This window comes from Melopsittacus undulatus, chromosome 4, assembly GCF_012275295.1.
Source record: "Melopsittacus undulatus isolate bMelUnd1 chromosome 4, bMelUnd1.mat.Z, whole genome shotgun sequence".
In the NCBI taxonomy this organism is placed as follows: domain Eukaryota; kingdom Metazoa; phylum Chordata; class Aves; order Psittaciformes; family Psittaculidae; genus Melopsittacus; species Melopsittacus undulatus.
In genome coordinates this window covers 97,346,450-97,365,429 of record NC_047530.1, presented here as the reverse complement: position 1 = coordinate 97,365,429, position 18,980 = coordinate 97,346,450, and the positions used below count along the sequence as shown (strand labels likewise).

The 18,980-nt window shown below is 60.4% G+C and overlaps 1 protein-coding gene across 4 annotated transcripts; it reads left to right on the top strand.

The window, feature by feature from the left end:
* The first annotated feature begins 640 nt into the window (after window positions 1-640).
* Window positions 641-13,696, top strand: PPRC1 (PPARG related coactivator 1). 4 transcript variants are annotated; one of them, XM_034061865.1, is made up of 14 exons: window positions 641-797; window positions 4,243-4,386; window positions 4,529-4,681; window positions 5,092-5,205; window positions 5,561-8,300; window positions 8,697-8,750; window positions 9,097-9,157; window positions 9,516-9,583; window positions 9,730-10,534; window positions 12,039-12,212; window positions 12,329-12,392; window positions 12,644-12,765; window positions 12,907-13,058; window positions 13,355-13,696. In XM_034061865.1, the coding sequence occupies exons 1-14, from the start codon at window positions 663-665 to the stop codon at window positions 13,456-13,458; spliced, it is 4,890 nt and encodes a 1,629-aa protein (XP_033917756.1). In that variant the 5' UTR covers window positions 641-662; the 3' UTR covers window positions 13,459-13,696. The 4 variants fall into 4 exon arrangements, with proteins under 4 accessions (XP_033917756.1, XP_033917754.1, XP_033917753.1 ...); XM_034061863.1 differs by having other exon boundaries at window positions 649-797; window positions 4,258-4,386; window positions 4,526-4,681; XM_034061862.1 differs by having other exon boundaries at window positions 649-797; window positions 4,526-4,681.
* Window positions 13,697-18,980: the final 5,284 nt, after the last annotated feature.

The window sequence follows — 18,980 nt, the reverse complement described above, 5'->3', positions numbered from 1 at the left end:
CAGGCCCATAGAGCAGCACAAGCCCAAACACAGGCTTCTGCCTGGTATCCAGCCCTGCCTGGCGGCCGTGCCTGGCGGCTGCGGGACGGCTCACAGTGCCCATCCTTCCTTTCCACAGCGGAGTTCTCTCCTTCCCCCTTGTCGGCCACACGTGTGTGTCCCCAGCCAGCTCCATAGAGGCTGGCTCAGTGAAGCGCTGCCCGCGCTGCTGCCAGGGGCACACGGACCCAAGCCCACCTGACCGCCGCAGCCCCCCGGGGTCACCGCGCCCACGTGTGCGGCAGAGCCCGCCGGCGCCGCGGGAAAAAGCGCCACAGCCCCGCCCCGCTCGGGCGCTTCCCGCCAATGACGCCCGCTCAGCCCCGCCCATCGTGCGCCGCAGGGCGCGGCCGACCCTCCTTGCCCTCGCCCGCTGCAAACATGGCGGTGAAGCCAGAAGCCCTGCCCGCTCTCAAGATGGCCGCTCGCTGCCCCCCCCGCGGCCGCGCTCGCTCTGCAGGTGGGTGGCCGGGTTGCGGCGCGCAGCCGGCGGCGCAGGGGTGCGCTCCCGGCATGCCCCACGCGGGGGCGGGGCGCGGTGTCTGCCGGGAGCTGTAGTGCGGGGCGGGGGGCGGTCACGTGCCGTGCCCGGCAGTGGCCGCGCTGGGAACCGAGGCGCCAAGATGGCGGCGCCGCGGGGCGGAGCGGTGCCCACCGTGGCCGCGGCCGGGATCGGCGGGGCCGGGGCCGTTCTCCGGGGGCTGGCGGGCGGCGGAGCCCCGCGCGAGCCGTCCCTCCGCTCCGGCAGCTCCCCGCAGGTAAGCGGCGGCGGGCGAGCCGGGCCGCGCTGTGACACGTGGAGGGAGGCCGGGGCGGCTCCCGCGGCGGCACCACGTGTACCGGCAGCGGGCCTGCCCTGCCGGCGGCGGGCAGGGGACCCTGAGCGGGACCGGGGAGCCCCTTCTGTGGGCGGGGTGGGGGCCCGGTGCTCTCCTCACGGGAGGGGGGGTGACGGCGGCGACACCGGCGCGAGGAGCCCCCCGGGGCGGGAGGGCCGCGGCTCGGCGCTGGGACACGCTGGGTCCTGGTGCTCCCCTGCGGGCGGTGCTGCCCGGCCCATGGGGACTGAGGGCTGGGGACTGCCGGCAGGGTCCGTCCCCCCCGGCGCGGTCCACGCATCCTTTCGCCGCCCTCCGCCACCTGCGGCCGCGGCAGAGGGAGCGCGGTTTGGGACACGGGTACCCGCCGGTTGGGTGGCTGGAGCGCGGGTGCAGGACGTGGCGTGCTCCGCGGTGGGGGAGCTTCCCCGAGCTGCTCCGGGAGCTTATCCCCGGGGAAGCGTGTCCCGGTGTGTGGTGCGGTGCAGCCGCCCGTTCCCTGCGTCCCCGCCGCCGCCGGTGGCACCGGTCCCGGTAGGGCTGTCCGGCGCGCTGGGTGTGGGGCAGGGAGCGCGGGGGTGCAGCACCTCTGGCCGGGGCCTGGGGCATTGGCGCTGTGCGTTCGCTGGGATTTCGGGGCCCCCCACGCTCCGGGGGCTGCGGGGACACCGTCCGAGCCCATGCAGGGGGGCGCTGAGATCACCCTGTCTCTCCCCAGCACTGCTGGAGTGATCTGCATGTGGATAATGGGGGTGTGTTCCTGCTTGACGCTTCCCAGAAGCAGCTGAGGAATCCATGAGCATCCTGTGCCGGTGCCGTGCTGGCTCAGTGTCCCCACCGTGCTCCCCCCGTGCCCCAGCGGGCAGCAGCCCCGTGGCCTTGCCTGCAGCTGGGGGCAGGTGAGAGGCTCCCTGGCTGCCTGCCTGCGGGCAGGGCGGCTGCCCTGTGCTTTGGCAGGCTGGGCGCACGTGTTGTGTGTCACCGGCACGGCTCGGATGGGGCCCACGGTGGCCTCATTTGTGCCTCCTGGGTATCCCGGCAGCGAGTGCAGCGTCCCCTGCTCCGGCTGCCTGCTGCAGGAGCTGGTGGCCATGCTCAGGCTCAATCCGTGTCAGGTTGTTGGCTCAAATCCCAGCTCCCCGTGTGCCTGAAGCTCGCTCTGAGGCTGTCGGCATCCTCCCTTTTCCCTGGCAGCGCTGGCTGCTTGGGCACAGTGTGGCTTGTGCCCAAGCCTGTCCTTGAGCATCCCTGTGACCCTCAGCCTCTTCCCTTCTGCGCTGATGAGCATAGAGGAAGCACAGGGAGCTGGGAGCACACAGAGGATGTCCCCTGCTCCGAGCTATGGGGGGACAGGGGTCTGTTCTATCCCATCTGGCAGGGACCAGAGCAGGCAGGGATGCAGGAGCAGGCTGGGCTGGTTCATGCCCCCACCCCGACGCACAGGCAGTGAGCACTGAAGAAGGTGCCCGGCCCCAGGTGGATCAAAGGGAGTCCTAGGGGAATGCAGCCTGGTTCAGCAGTGACTCATGGCTGTGGGACTCCTCATTGCAAGGCGCTGAGTCAAGGGAGTCGAGGAGGGCTTCAGAGATCGCCCGGGCTGCAGGCAGGAGCCACAGGAAGAGGCCATGTGAGTGGGAGGGTTGTGCTTCCCTCCCTCCAAACGGCTAGCGCCGGTCACGGCTGGAAACCTCTCATTAGGCACTGCCTCTGGGGAGAGCCAGCCCCATGGCAGGGCCGCCAGTCCCGGGGTCATCCCATGGATCCCCACAGGGGTGAGCTGGCCCCACGTCCCTTGGCTGCTGGTGCTCCATGAGCTATTCCCTGCTGGCTGCTCCTCTGCCTGCCGGTCAGCGCTGACTCAGGGCTGCACGCCGGCGCTTGGCAGTGCTGGATGTGCTTCCCTGCTCCTCCCAGTATCTCCAGGAGGATTGGACGGGAATCGCAGCCAGGCTGCACTGTAGAGAGCTGCCAGCGGGGCTCTGCGCTGGGCAACGACCCGCAGCCAGCGTGGCCAAGGGAGGGGACTGGGGATGCTTGGGTGGTAACACTGCTCCAGAGACTGGTCTGAACCCTGCGTGGGGCAGTGGCCCAGTGCTGCTGGTGGGCTCTGCTCTGCCAGGAGAGCCCTGGGAGAGGATGCTGAGCCCCATACCAAGGGGTACGTATGCCTTGCAGACTCCTGCTCTTTGGGCTGCTGTGTCGGCACACAGTCACAGGCTGTGGGGATTTGGGCTGAGGGGCATTGCTCTGGGGGTCCTGGCTGTGATTCCCAGCCTGATCCTGGGGTGCCTGTGTGCCAGGGTCACAGAGGATTCCTGGCTGTGCCATGCCCAGAGGTGCCCGCTCTGATGGATGGGGCAGGTCTCTGAAGAGCCCTGGGGACTGGGGTTTGGGCATGTGGCTTTGATGCTGCCATGTTTCAGGATATATCTGTTTAGTGAAACATCCGCATGATCAGATGTGCATCACCCAGGGAAGAGCCTTCAGGGGGAGGACAGCTCCATGTCTGCTCCTGCTTTGGGAGGGAAGTGTGCATTCCCAGGGCTCCGTCCTTGGTGCCCTTATCTTCCCCGAGTGCGTTATCTCTTCCTAAGCCCATCTACAAACAGGAATTCACGTCCTGTCTCGTGCCAGTGATGTGTCTGTGCTGCCGCTCGGCTCCTGGCAGAGGCTGCGTCCGGTGGCTCTGCTCACCTGGGGGCTGCAGCCTCTGCCCTTGCACCAGCCGCTCTGCAGCGCTGGGCTGCGGGGGGTGCAGGACAGAGCCCTTCCTGCAGTTAACCCAGCATTACCTGAACACCCCTGGAGGCAGCTGGGGGACTGGGTAGGACATGGGGCTGGGAATTTGAAGGAGAAGAGCAACAGAGCCGGTTTGGTCCTGGATTACAAGCACAACCTGTGTCCTGTAGCCTGCAGCAGAGGTGCTGGGGCAGGGCCCAGGCAGTGGCAGCCGCCCGAGTCCCTGGTGCTGACTCCTGCACTTCTGTTACAAATTTCGCAATGGTTTTGGGCTTATCTGAAGCGCTGACAGCAGAGTCAGGAGCGTGTGACAGCCCAGGGCTGCGGGAGCCTCTTCCCGTCCAGCACGAGCCATGTGTGGGGTTGGGCACAGCCTGGAATTGCGGGGGGTGTATCGATCATTTTGGTGTGAAACCATTCCAGGCAATTGGAAGGGTCTGGAGCTGAAAGCAGGGGCTGGGCTGGCCTGATCCTCTTCTGAAGAGCAATAGGGAAAGGTCTCCTGTGCCATCTTCTGTCCCACCGGCCTCCCCTGTGGGTTTGGGGGTGCAGCAGTGAGCTCAGGTGCTGTTGGGAGCCTGTGTGTGCTGCAGAGATGGTGGTGGTGGCCTGCATGGTGTTTACCTGGCTTCATGCTCCTCAACAGTGCTTTTCCCTCGAGGAGGATGACCTGAACTTGACATCGTTGGATGCAGAAACCATCTTGGAGGCTGAAGAGATCCTGGGGACAATGCAGAATTATCTTGACTCCTCTGTGATCTCCATCATCGAGGACCTGTCTCTGAGTGAGGTGGGAGCATGCACACAGGCACAGCAAGTGGTGGCTGGGCTGGCTCTGGCTGTGGCATGGGTGAGGGTGGTGGCAGTGTCCCCTATGGCCGGGTCCTGTGGCTGTGCCCCTCTGCCCTCTGAGACTGCCCCTCTTGCAGCAGAGCAAGGCCTGCCTGGATGCGCAGAATGAGCTGTCTCTGCTGACTGCCATCACCGAGATCCTGGATAGCACGGACGATGAGACCCTGTCCCCCTTCGACACCATCATGGATGCAGAGCTGCTGACCTCACCTCGGGAGCGGGAGAATTCCTCAGTGAGTTGTGGGGCAGAGCCATCCTGACCCAGAAGGGTGGGAAGATGCTGAAGCATGGCTCTGCCAGGTCCTGAGGTGATAGGACTGATCCCCAGTGCCCTGGGATGGCCCTTCTGACCAGCAATGTGAGAGAAGGGCTTAGCCAGCCCTGGACACCCCTCAGGTTCCAGTGTGGGCTTGGGGTCCATGCCTTCACCTTGGGTCTTGGTGTAGAGGCAGATATGTGCCAGAGACTTTGACAAACAGCCTGTACTACTCTGATCAGCTAGGGCTGTGCATGCCATGGGTGAAATAGGACTGGCTTTGCTCCCAGGCTCTGTGGGGTGACATGGGGCTGCTGTGGGGCTAGGGGTGGCCTGTCCCTCCAGCAGCAGCAATGTGCTGCTTCCTCATCCTCTTCTCCTCTCCAGTTTCAGAAGTTTCTCAGCTTGTCCCGTCCATCTCTGGAGTGTGAAACCTCTGCCCTAGAGCAGTCCAAGGCTCTCCGGCCTCTCAGCAGCAGCAGCATCTCTGTGGTTGGGAAGGTGAGCAGCTCCACAGGGGAAGTTGAGGGATTGATGTTGGGATAGTGCTGGGGTCCTGCTGCTAACCCCAGCCCCTCCCTCCTGCCTGGCACAGGAGTCCTCTCCCAGAAGTGATGCTTTTGGAAGGCACCAGTGGCAGTGGGAGCAGGGCTACTGTGGGACTGGGGATGCTGTGGATGCCCTTGTAGGGGTAGCAGGTTTCCAACTCTATTGTGTCTTACAGGGAGGGTGAGATATATTCCATCTTTTTGCCTGCCTAGGGGCTTTGCTGCAGATGTGCAGCACACCCACAATTAGTTGTGCTTGGGGGGGCTCTGATGAAAGCACAGAAGCTGACTCTGCTTCCCTTTCCCAGACTGACACAGACCTGGCTTGGGACCTTGTCACTCGTGGCCTTGAGGACCCGAAGAAGCAACTCTGCAGCACCCCATGGGTGGAAAGGAAGGGGCCCCGACCCTGGGCCCGAGAGCAGCCCCTGCCGCAGCGCAGCGACGGGGAGGAAGAGGAGGAGGAGGCTGCCTTGAGCCCGGAGATGGACCGTGGTGTGAAGGTTGGGGAGTTCCGTGTGAGTGGGGCTGCGGCAGCACTGGAGGAGGATGAAGATCCCTGCATCATCAACACAGGCGATGTGTCCCTGAGCGAGCTGGTGAAGTCCATGCACCCATACTGCCTGCCCACCTTCACTGTGTGCCTGGACCCCGAGACTGAGCCTGTGGCCAAGGAGCTCCTGAGTGGTCCCGTCCTGCTGGAAATCGTGCCTGGTGAGGGGGAGAGCGTGGAGATCCCTGTGGTGCTGCAGCCCTTGGCTCCCAGCTTCCCCACGCTGGAGCCCCAGCTCCTGGGAGCAGAGGGGGGCACCAGGGAGTCAATCCCAGAGGATCAAGAGGAGCTTCCAGGAGCTCCAGCCCAGGAAAATGGGATGGAGGAGAAGAAGGAGGAGGAGAAACTGCCTGGGAAGGATCCATCCTGCACCATCCCAGAGAGCACATCCCCACCAGAGGAAGCAGCACCCAGAGCCCAGCGCCTCAAGAGCAGCTCCTGGCACAGAGCAGAGGCCCCAGCAGGCAGCAAACACAAGGGCTCTGAGAAGGGACGTGGCCGGGAGAGAGCAAGGAAGAGCCGCAAAAAGAAAGTGGAGGCCGGTGAGAGCGAGCAGGCCAAGCCAGGCAGGGACTGCATCACCCATCGGCTGCGCTCAGCCGGCACTGGGCACCCCCCGGAGCAGCCGCCCTCCAGCCGCCATCGTGCAGCGTGTCCCTCGGTCCAGGTCTCGGACTTCCTGGCACAGCAGCTGGAGCGAGCCCGGAAGGAGGGGCAGATGGAGCTGCGTGCCCAGCAGGCACCGCGGCCCCGGGGCAGGCCCCGGAAGGCACCGAGGGTCTCCCCACTTGAGGGAGCGCAGCGGGAGCTGCACAAGGAGCCAGAGACAGTGAGTGTGGACCCAGGGAAGGCTGAGACCATGGTGCCTCTGGAGAAGGCTGCACCAAGCATGGAGAGGTGTCCAACAACCACATGTCCCAGCCCAGCAGACCAGGCTGAAAGCAGTGGAGATGTGCAGCCGGCTGCTGGGCAGGCCGGTGGGGTCTCAGAAGCTGCCTCCCCACTCCTGGAGCAAGGTGTGGGGCTGGAGCCCCCCCAGAGCCAGTCAGCACCAGAAACAAGCGAGAGCCTGCCCAAAGAAGCCAAGCCCAAGGCCCTGAGCCTGCGGGAATACCGCATCCGCATGCTGCACCGCCAGCCCAGCCCGGGCAGCAAGGACAGCAATAAGCAAGCGGCCAGCAAATGGCCCAGCGTCCCTGAGCCTCCAACAGAGCTGGCAGAGATCCCCTGCCTGGTGTCACCCCCGCGTCCCACCCCCGAGGTGCCCAGCGCTCAGAAGAGCCCAGAGAAACCCACCAGCCCTGCTGCTGTCCCTTCTGCCAGCAAAGCTTCTGCTGCTCTGGCTTCAGCTCCAGCACCCGCCACGGCTCCAGCGCCTCCATCAACACCAATGCCTTTTGTTGCACCAAATGTGCCCCCAGCTGCTGGGGTGGCCCCTGCCGGGATGCCACCAGCCTCTGCTGGTGCTTATGCCCTTTACCCCCCACCAGTGCCTTCCTGGCCCTGCTTCAGCCCACAGCCCATGGGTTGCCACGGTTTGCCCCCACCACCCAGCACTGGCTCTTCCAGCACTTTTCACATGGTGCCTGGCCTCCCGCCTCCAGCCATGGCCTGGCCCCCACCGACCATGCCACCCCCTCCGCCATTTGGTCCCGGTGGCCCCTATGGCCCCGTGGGGTGGCCACCACCATCCTACTGGCCAGGAATCCCTGTGCCACCACCGCTGGTGCCTCCCCTGGCATACGGGGACCCTTCGGCAGCCCTGCAGGGTGCTGCTGCCTTCCCGGCTGGCAGCCCCCTGCACAGGCAGCCTCCTGCCACCCCTGCGCTCGGTGGCCCAGAGCCACTGGTGTTCCCTGCCCAGCCGCCCACCACCCTGCCCAGTGAGATGGGCACTGCTGGTGGGCTGGCCAGGCCAGTGACCAGCAGGGTGTCAGACCCCAGGCGGCAGGCACGGCTGGCAGGGGAGAGCTCCCTCCTCAAGGCTGCTCCAGCCCCAGCCTCTGCCCAGCCCCTGGCTGCCCCATCAGCTGCCGCTGCCCAGCCTGGCAGGGTCCCTCCTGCAGAGCCAGCCCAGCACACAGCAGGTCCCCCAGCTGTCCCCATCCAGCCTATGGAGGAGCCCCAGGCTGCACCTGCCTCTGAGGTCCCAAAGGCTCCCCCGGCTGCTAATTGTTGCCCTGCAGAGGTGTCCCCTGCTGCTGGTGCTGTTGGGGAGTCCCCTGGTACCCAGGCCACGGAGGAGGCTGCAGCGCTGGGAAAAGGAGCAATGGAGAAAGAACCAGAGCCTAAGGCAGCTGATGGGCAGGAGCTGCCCAGCAAAATATCTGCCTCCCAGGCTGTAGCACCACCACCAAAAGCAGGTCCACCAAAAGAGAGCAGCCTGCCCACCAAGGCACCCGCTGCACGGCCATGGAGGCACCAGCCGCTCCTCAGCAAAGCACAGCCCAGCAACAGCAGCAAGGACATCGTGCAAGCCTTCATCAGTGAGATCGGTGAGTGTGGGGCTGCAGGGTGCTGGGCTGAGCATCTCCAGCCTGCAGGGTTGCGGTGCTGCCAGCAGCAGGACCAGTTCCTGGCACTTCTGAGGGCAGGGGTGGCAAAGCTGTGCCTGCAGGCTGGCAGTCTTTCCCAGCATGCTGGAAAAGGCATCTGCATCTGGGGAATGTTGCCTCCAGTGGATGGTCTGGGCTGGCTCTGCCCAAACTGGTCCCTCCTGGAGTGTTCCTGCAGGGGATGTGAAGCTGCTGCAGGCTGCGCAGCTGTTTCTTCCCAATGCACACCCAGCACTCAGGGAGGATGATGTGAGGGGAGGATGGGGCTGGGATACCTGCCTGTGGTGCCAGGGGGTTTTGGCTGACCTGACTTAGAGTGTTCTCTCCCTTGTCCAGGGATTGAAGCCACTGACCTGTCCAGCCTGCTGGAGCAGTTCGAAAAGTCTGAAGGTGCGGATGCAGCATCTATCCCCATGGGGCTCCCTCCATGCCATGCTGGCCTCCCTGCGCTGCCTGTGCCCCCTGTGGTGGGGAGAGGTGCTGCTGTTACCCTGCCTGGGTGCCTTGTCCTAGGGGTGTCTCTGCCTGTGTCTCTGTCTCCTTGATCTGTGAAAGCATCCGTGGGTCCCCAGGGCGGTGAATGGGGTGATGATGTGCAGCTCCTCTCTGCAGGGAGCTGAGGTGCTGCGAAACCTCTCACTGTCTGTGCCTGGGGTGCTCTGTGTCCCCCAGTCTGCAGGGTCTATCCCCTACCCTCCAGCCCCTCACCACCCTCACCCACCCACTCTCTTTCCAGCCAAGAAGGAGGAGGCTCCTGTGCAGCCCCCTGAGGACCAGCAGCCAGCTGGGAGCTCCGGGTGAGTACCAGCAACTTCACATCCAGTGCCCCAGTGTGGAGCCTGGCAGAAGGCTGAGCCCTGCGTTTGGCCAGCTATAGGAGAGCTCTTGGTCCTGGTAGGGTCTGAACTGCACCAGGGTCTGTATCCACCATCCCAGGAGAGGCTGAGCTCCTTGAGGGACTAGGGGCCAAAGCTGGCATTGAGGGGCAAATACTAGGGGAAGCAGATGGGCATAAACAAACTGTGGAAGTTTCATCCTTGCAACTCTTTCAGATCCTTTGTCCCCTGGGCCCAGACAGTGGGGGACATCCCAGGCATGGGGACTGGGTATGGGCTTTGCCTGCTGCATTTCACAAAGCTCCTTTCTTCTTCTCAGCACTGAGACCCAGCAGGACAAGAAGCTCCCAGACAGCCTTCAGGCCTCTGAGCTGGCCAACGTGGCAGGTAATGCTTGGGGCGAGGCAGGGAGCCTGGGCTGTTGAGGGGCTGGGGGTACCCCAGGGCCTGAGGGGAGCTGGCCCAGGAGGGAGCCCCAACTGAGTGGGTTGCAGCATGGGGCTGCTCTTGAAAGCCCTTCGGTGCTCTTGCAGGCCTCACGCCACCAGCAACACCTCCCCACCAGCTGTGGAAGCCCTTGCCTGCTGTCTCGCTGCTGGCCAAGGCCAAGTCACCCGGGTCTGCAGCCCAGGAAGGGCCACAGAAGACGGCCAAGCTGATAAAAGCCAAGCCACTGCTCCCAAGCAAGCTCCAGGGGAAGAGCATGGTGCCGGCCCCCGCCAGCTCAACCCCCAGCCATGTCTGCTTGGGGGACCATGACTACTGCATCCCCAGCACAGCGCGGCCGGAGAGCAGCAGCAGCCTTGGCACGCAGCCTCCTGCCGAGGGTGGCTCCCGCTGGAACGTCAAACACCACCGGGACATCACTATCAAACCCATCTCCTCCTTAACCAAACGGACGCTGGAGCAGCCCAAGGCCACCCCGCCAGCCCCCAGCACCACCGTGGGGCCCAGCCCGGAGCCTCTGGGCACGGCCTGCCAACCCCCCCTGGATTATCGGACTAGCGTCCCCAGCAAGGCCACGGATGGGGGCAGCAGCCCCCCCACCTCAGTGCTCCTGTCTCCAGCTGCATCCCCCTGCCGGGACCAGGGGGTGCGGACTTCCAGTGCCCAGCCCAGCCATGCTGCTGCCAAGAGATCCCTGCGCTGCTACCGGAGACCCCGGGACTCACCCAGCCCGTCTGCCAGTGGCTGGAGGGCTGGCCGGAGCCGTGCCAGTCGCTCTTTCAGCTCCAGTTCGGATGGAGCTAGTGAGTCCTCCTCTTCGTCTTCATCCTCGTCCTCCCGATCCCGATCCCGGTCACGTTCGCTCTCCCCACCACCCAAGCGATGGCGAAGGTAAGCAGTGAAGCATCTGCCTGCTTGCTCTTTGGGCAGCTGTCTGGTGGCAGGTCTTTTGTGAGGGTGCCCAGACACCTCCTTACGGACCTGTTCAATGGTATTTGATCTTGTCTTTATGGCCCTTCTGAAGGGCTGCCTGGCTCGCAGAGACTGGGGGAGCTGCTGTGACTCTGCTGTGACTGGGGAGTGTCTGATGAACCCCATGGCTGGCCAGGCTTCCTTACTCCTCCTGGAACTCCTCCTTGGCTGCACCTTGGCTTTTGGATGCTTTTTGTGGGATGTTATTACAGGTGTTTGTGCTGTGGAGCTGGTGCAGCCCTAGGTGTAGAAATGAGGGGAGCCCTAGTGGAGGCCCCCAGGGAGCTGCTGGAGGCGTGCAAGGGAAAACCTGTCTGGCTTGGCTGCCTCAGGGGCTCTCTGTGCTCTTTATGGTGTGGCTGTGTAGGAAAGTGGGGCAGCTCAGCCTCTGTGGGATGCGTTTCTGCTGGAGTCCTTGTGCACCTGAGTGATGCACAGTCTGTCCCAGCTGGCGTGGGAGGTGCTGGAGATGGAGAGGTGATCCCTCATCCACCCTCCCCTGGGTGTTCAGCCTGTTCTGGAGATATCTCAGGTCATTGGGCACTTAGGGCTTGTCCAACCAAGGCCCCTTCATCAGTGGCCAATAGATGTGGAGGCTGGAGCTGGAAAGGGCACCTATATAGTGCGATGTCACAGGGATGTGCAGCTCTGGGACTTGCCCTGTCCGGCTTGGCTTTCCAGCAGATGCAGCTGGCTCTGTGCTGGGAAGTGTCTCCATGGACTGTGCCATCCTGAAACTGCTGTCCTCCAGGAGAGTATGTGGCAGTACCAGGCAACACACCCTGCTTGGGGCCTGGGTTTTCCTATGGCGGAGACCACCCATCTCCAGCGTGTTTGGAGGGGGACTCTGCTGCTGGCTGGAGACAGCACAGCTTGACCCCAGAGGAGTTTCAGCCTTGCTGCTCTTACACTTTGCCTGGCCCTGCCAAAGAAGCTCTTGCAGGCAGAAGGCTGTGATCACACAAGCTAGCCCTGTACCAGTGCATGCTACAGCCCTGGGTATGGTTGGAGTCACATACAGCGTCTATTTGCATGGCTATTGAGTGCAAGGTGGATGCAGTGGCTCCAGTGTCATCCCATGCCTCAGCATGGCAGCCCTGGCCCCTCCTGGGCCCTTGTCTGGTTGCAGCCACATGCTGCATGATTTCCCCATGACTATTTCTTGCTCTTCAGAAGCTGTTCCTATTGTGAGCCTGCTCCCTTGTCGCTGTGGTGTTTGGAGCCAAGTGGAGCAACTTCTCTCTAGTGTCATTATTGCCCCAGCCAACTTAGGCAGAGGCTTCCACAGCCCAGCCCACCCTGGGGCTGGGTCCTGTCTGAGTAGGGTGCTGCATACTTGGAGAGAATAGAGGTATTTTTCTTCCCTGTGGTGTGCTGGGCACGGGGAGGGATCGTCACTGAGCTGTGTCTCTCCTTCCCCCAGGTACCGCTCAAGATGTTCCCACAGCTCCTCTTCCCGCTCCAGCTGTGGGTCATGTGGCAGGTCCCGGGACAGGTCCTCATCCTCATCGTCAGCATCCTCCTACTCATCCAGGTCCACGTCTCGTAGCCAGTCCCGCTCCCCCTCACCACGCAGGAGGAGTAACAGGCGGAGAAGGTGAGCATTGACCACCGTGTAGGTGTGTGAGCTCCCCATCTCCCAGCCTCTGGGAGTGTGTGTGGGATCACTCTTCTGCACTCTGTAGCTCATGTGTCCATTTTCTGCCCTGTCAGATACAGTTATGATGCACAGGACCACTACCAAAGGCAGAGGATCCTCGAGAAGGAACGTGCAATAGTGAGTGCTGGAGGGCTGGGAAAGTGGGGATAGAGATTCGAGTGTTCTCAGCCCTGCCATTGCTTCAGAAAGCTATATGGTCGCAGCCTTGCAGGCAGCATTGCTGGGAGGCTCTGGCCAGGTCATGGTGTGATGGGTATCCATGCAGGGAGGGTGTTTTGTTCAGGAGATCCTCCTCACTGGGAGGGCTCACTTGGAGATGCCAAGTCCCCCTGTTCCTATCTCACGGGATGGTGCATCCCTGCCCGCAGGAGGAGCGGCGAGTTGTGTTTATTGGCAAGATCCCCAGCAGGATGACCCGGTCAGAGCTGCAGCACCGCTTCTCTGTGTTTGGGGACATCGAGGAGTGCACCCTGCACTTCCGCTCCGAGGGGTAAGAGCTGCAGTGCCATGGGGCAGGCCCTTCTCTGGGGTGGCTCCCCTCATCCCTTTTCCCATTCCTTAAGGGGATGGTGCAGAGCAAAGAAGGACATACTGTGCTGCTGCTGATCTCCTCTTTCTTCTCCGGCTCCAGGGACAACTATGGCTTTGTCACCTACCGCTATGCTGAGGAAGCCTTTGCTGCCATTGAGAGTGGGCACAAACTGCGGCGCCCAGATGAGCAGCCCTTCGACCTGTGCTTTGGCGGCCGCCGGCAGTTCTGCAGGAGGAACTATGCCGACTTGGGTGAGTCCTGCAGCCCCCAAGCTGTGGGGTGGCACTTTCAGTCCTCTCTTTCCTAGAGGTGTGGGGACCTCCATCTTTGAGGTCAGTGAGGCTAGGCTGGGTGGGACCACATCCAGGGATAGTCTTGCCCACGGGGAGTTTGTGCAGGTGCTCCCCATCCTATCCAGGTCCAGTCCTCCATCATCAGCCCATCTCTGAGTTTAGAGGTTGGTACATGAAGCAAGATGTGAAGGAGTTGCTGTGGGCATGTGCCAGTCTCCCTGTGGCTCAAAGCAGCCTCTCCCCATATCTTCCAGACTCAAACCGGGAGGATTTTGACCCAGCCCCTGTCAAGAGCAAGTTTGACTCCCTGGACTTCGACACGCTGCTGCGGCAGGCACAGCGCAGCCTGCGGAGGTAGCAGCCGGCGAGGCGGAAAACCCGCACCCACTTTTATACTCAAACACAAAAGACAAAAAAGTCTGGAGAGAGAGAGAGGGTTTTTAAGAAAAAGAAAAAGCTAAAAAAGAAATTTGTTTTATAAGCAGTATTTAAGGAGGACGGGTCATTTGCCTTTGACCACAGGGCCCAGGTGAGTGGCAGCCCCCAGCCACTTTGAGGCTTGCCTCAGCCATGTAATAAATGTGGATGCCCAAACAGTAGTGCTGCCTGGTCGTCTCCTTCGTGTGGGTCGTTCCTAGGTGTGGGCTTGGGGCTGTACCCCCTCTGGATGTTGGGTCTGACCCTGTGAAAGGTATCACGGGTTGGGGACCAGGTGCAGGAATGGGATGTCTGCAAAAGCGGGGCAGGACCGAGGTTTCTGAGGGGCCTGTGGCCTGGCACGGGGTGAGTCCCTCTGAGGACAGGCAGCACAGATCCTTCTGACCATCACTCTGCTGGGGTGAGGGCTCCACTGGGGCCCGCAGCTCAGCTTTGGGGCCACCTGCACCTCCCGTGGTGGCCACGGAGGGGCAGTGCAAGATCCTCCACCGCTGCTCTCTACTTGGGGGTACACGGGGCTCAAGTCCTTGGCTGGAGCCCAGGCAGGGGTCCGCCTGCACTGAGGGCAGTGTGCACAACTACGGTGTCTGCCTGCCCTTTTGAGCTTGCTCCTTGGTTTTGCTCCAGCTCGACAGAAGGAGAGGGATGTCTGACACCTCTAGGTGTCCCCAGAGGGAGAGTTACAGGTGTCCACAGTGGGCAGAGCACAGTGGGGTGCTGCTTGGCAGAGAAAGGATGGACAGGGAGGGATGCAGGATGCCCATAGAGGCCCCACAGTGTGCTTCAGCTCACAGTGAAGGGCAATCCCAGGCAGCACCCAAGGGAGCATGCTTGGACCTGCTGCCGAGCATCTTCTCTGCACCTTGCCCTGAGCCAGCAGTGCAGGGCCCTACACCCTGCTCTATGCTGGCAGCCAGAGAAATCCCTGCCTTGGGCCGTGGATCCACAGCATGGCTGAGCTGGCAGTGCTGGCTGGCATCAAGACTGCACTGAGCACATTGGTTTCAGGACTAGGACAGGCTTGTGCAGGTTGCAGTGCTGCCCGTTGGGCCCCCTCTCAGCAAACCCTGGGGTTGGGGGAGTCTGCAGGCATCTGGCTGGGCTCTAAAGAGCTGGGGGAGTGTGGAAGGAAGGGGATGGACCCCAAAGGGACCCCCCCAAGCCCCAAAGGCCTCCTCACAGTGCCTTCACAGACCCTTTGCTTGATGGAGGCAAGTAGGAGAGCAGGGAGGGAAATAGCAATGAACTCGTGTGGGATGTCCAGCAGGGGTGACGTAGTGTGGGGGCTCAGCCAAGCTGATGCTGCTGCTGCTCAGATGTCTGAGGCTCTTTGTTGATGTGCTGCAGCAATCTGATGGTCTGGGATTAGTGCAGTGGCTGGACCCCACTTGTGCCCTCTCTGCTCCCCTGGTTGGGAAGAGATGCTCCTGTCTGCACGCTGGGTTTCTTGTGCTGGGTTTCTCCACAGCTCAGTCCCAGGAGCCTCCCAGTACCCACGTGCAGTAAGGTTGCCAGTGGGGTGAGTCCTGGGACCAGCTCCCACCTCATCTTCTTTCCTGCCTGGCCCTGGACTTTGCACAAGGGAGGTTCCAAGGAGGCAGCTGCAGGCAAAGGCAGGATGGGGGGAAGTGGGCAGGGGGCTGTTAATAATGCAGCTCTTCCCAGTGATTGCGCTTAGCAGGAGCAGAATGAGAGCCAGAGCCTGGCAGGGACTCACAGAGGATGTGAGTGTCCCTTCTGGGAGTCCATGCAAGCCCCTCTTTGCTGCAGCTCCTCTCCTGCCCAGGGCAGCCGGGCTGACAAGTATCTCCCCAGTCTGAGCTGCCACAGCAGTGCTAAGGACATGTGGATCCAGGCAAGGGTGTTGCAGAGGGAGTGCCTGTTCAACCAGCTGTGGAAACACCGGTGGGCTGATGCAGGTCTGAGGAAAGGCTGTGCCCAAGAGCTGGGCTGGTTTCTCCAACCGACTTAGGTGGTCTGAAAGTTTCTTCACAGTCTTTCCTCTGCTGCAGCTGTGGAGCCACGCAGGGACTGGGGGTGTCCCAGGGAAGCCCGAGGTAGGCATTGGGTACATCTGGCAGAACAACCCATGGGGATGTGCTACCCCATGGACGTGAAGTCTGTGCATTTGGCAGCCCTACAAGCATATGAGGTGTCACCCCAAATGGCTGCAGCAGGAATGAGGCTGCGTCCTTGTGTTCCTGTGGCTGGGCTGCACATGGTCCCTTCTCACTCCTGCAGGTGAGGAAAGGCAGGCACTGTGAAAGCATTTGTGTTGCCAAAAAAATTAACACCCTGCTGTCGTGCCCTGTAAATCTTTCAAGTGTTAGAGGCTGGCTTTATCCCCCCGTGTTACAGTTTAATGGTTTCCGTTGGCCATAACCTGGCCCTGTGTTCTGGGGTTATGGATTTGAAGTCTTGCAGAGGGTGTGAGGGTTGCAGAAAGGTGGTTTCCTGACACCCAACCAGCAGCAAAGGCACCATTGCTAAAAGGAAGCAGGAGAATGCGAAGCGGTGAACAGCTTTCTGGAAGTGTGGGTGCTGGCAGGAGCTGGCTGCAGAGGATCGGAGGACAGGATCAGAGGACAGCAGCACGTTAGACCACTTCCCTTGCTCAGCTCTACAGCTGGCAGGCACGGCTGCAGCTGCACACAGATGCATCCCCTGAGCTCTAGCACAGGCGGGATGTGCCTGCCTTTGGCTCATGTTGGAGCTGTGTGTGTGGATGGTCCCCAGCTCTGCGTGCCTCCCTGCTGCCAGCCAAACCACCCTGCTGCACTGCACATAGCCCAGTCTGGGAGCTTGGGCCTGGACCTCCCAAGGCAGAGCCATGCTTTGGCTTTCCTCTGTGCACACCAGTAGGTCAGTCCTGCTAGTGGCTGCATTACTGTCCCAGAATAGATCCCCTTCACTTCACAGTTGCCATTTGGAAGAGGCTGTGGTGCAGCTCATGCACAGCTTTTGCCCTCTGGCATCAGCAGTACTTGTGGGGTTTCTCCTGCCAAAGGCATTATCAGAGGTGAGGGGCAGAGCTGGGACTTTGTAGGGACCCCAGTAGCTTGGGGGGTTTCTCAGAAGCACATCTGCTTCACTCAGGGCACACAGTGCATGTAGGGCAGTCAGTATTCCTGCTACAGGTTACAACATCCTTTGGCATTTTCATACATGCCTGTATGAGTGGCTCTGCTCTGAGCTGCAGCAGCCCATGGCTGGGGACTACACAGAGATGTTTTCTGAGAGTTCATTAAGTGGAGCTGGGGTTTTCACAATATTTCTCTTCAAGGCATTCTCAGTCTTTCCTCTTTCTGCTGCAGACTTCACTCTCTTGTGGTTATCCCTAACACTTCCTGACCCAGGAACCTGAACCCTTCCACCTGCACCCTTCTGCTGGAACAAAGTTCCAGGGGCTAGTGCTGATTTCACACCTTCCTCTTCCCTTTCCTTTCTCATTCTCTCTTGTGTTAGTATGTCCTGAATGCGATCTCCAAGCTAGAAAGCAGCCAGAGGGGCATCCACAGTGGTCTTGTGTTGTGGGCAAAATGGAAGATGAGGGGCCTGTTCTCTGTGCATTAGCTGGTTTGCACCCCATGTGCAAAAGGCAGTGGGGCAGCAGGAGACTCTGGCAGCAGCATTCCTTGCACACTTCTGCCTGGAGTCTGTACAGCCCTTTTCCTGGTTGCTTTGCAGAGTTCAATGTTTCCTCAGCAACAGCAGAGCCCCTTATCTTCAGGAAAGGTTATTCAGGGACCTTGGAGTTAGATGCTGCCAGGTGCTGAGCACCCACATTGCCATGAGGTGGGTTTGCTTTTCACACACAGGACGTTCACATTTAAGATGCAGCTTAAGAGGTTCAGTGTGCTCATCCTGAAAGCTGACAGGACCCCTGTGGGGAGAGGTGCCAGGCATGAACCTGTCCGTGTGATGCTCCTTCCCTGGGACCATCACCCCTTGAGATTCAGACTGATCCCGCACATCCAAGAGTTCAGAGGTCCTGACTCCAAGTAGAGACTGCTTCTGATTCGTGCCTGTGCCTCCTCAGCCCAGGCTCCTTGCACTGGGAGCCTCAAAGGGTACTTCAGCTGCAGAGAGGGGCCATGGGAGTTTGGTGCTGGGATCACTGGAAATGTGGGCTCAGAGTTGCTCCTGAGAGTTGAGAGAGATGATCTCCCTATGGCTTGCAGAGCCTGCAGGTTTGGGGTCCCCTCACTCTCACACCTTCTCTGCTGTCTTACACATCCCCTGTCCCAGATTCCTGCCTGCCTTCGGGCAAGCCCTTGAGATTAGCCAGTAGTGGTTCACGCTTCAAATCTGTGCTTGTACAGCTGACAGCCTGGGTTAATTCCAGTGTTCCCTCTGGCAACTGCTTTTGTGGTTATCATGTGTACTTGCGTTCACATTGGGGCAGTCCTCCAGGGTCACACTACGGGTAAAGGTCCTGCAGTTGAGTGTAAAGGTGCAATGATTGTTCTGCTGGTACCTCTAAGCCAGACACCTGCTCCACTCATCCCTCAAACTAGGCACTGCAAATGCTTCCTGTCTCCTCTCAGCAAAAAAGCTGCAGCTGTAACATGCCACAGGGAGAAAGTAGGAAGATTAAGGGACCATTAGGTCTGCAGCCTGGTGATAGCAGAGAACTTGGGGTGAAAATATGTATAGGATCTAGAAAATAGATGTGAAGTTAGAGAAGTGCAAAAACACCCCAAAACAAACACCCCCAAACAAAAAAAGCCACACAAAAAAGCAACTGCAATTTTTCTGTCAATCCAGGAAAATTCCCTCCTGACCCTAATCTGGCAATAGTGTTAAGCCTAATGGGTGAGCAGGCCTCTGGGACTGGAACGCTGGGAGTACCATTGCATGGGGCCCAGAGCTTGTCTTCGGTGCTCTGGAAGAAGGACGACCTCAGTACTTTTAGAAGGAAATTAAGGGGGAAATTTTTACTCTTCATCTTCCATGTGACCAGCAGAAACCTGGAAGCCTGGAGCTGAAGCAGCACCTCCTCCAAACAGCCTTAGCACTGCTGACTCCTTGGCCAGCCAGGAGCTGTATCCCAGGCTGAGCTGCCTGTGTCCAGGGCTCCTCCATTTAGAAGTTTATGGAGGGAGTTCTACTAAACTGTATGTTAAATTGATCTGGGTTTCTCAGCTCCATTACCCTCCTTGGAAGGCTGGTCCAAAACCTTTTTCACCAAACTTACTCATTATTTTGTGCCATTATTGTACATCTTACAGATTTTCTTGACATTTTCTTATTTACGATTCTCTTGCAGTGTTTCTTCAGAAATACATTCATCTCTTCTCAGCCTCTGCCTGTCCAGAACAAGCCAAATTCTTTTAGCTGATCTTCATCAGCTGGTGTTTGTTTGTCTCTGTATCCAAATACTTTTTCTCTGTGCAGTGGAAATTTATCCTTCCTGGATGCAGAGCTACAAGGATATTCTGA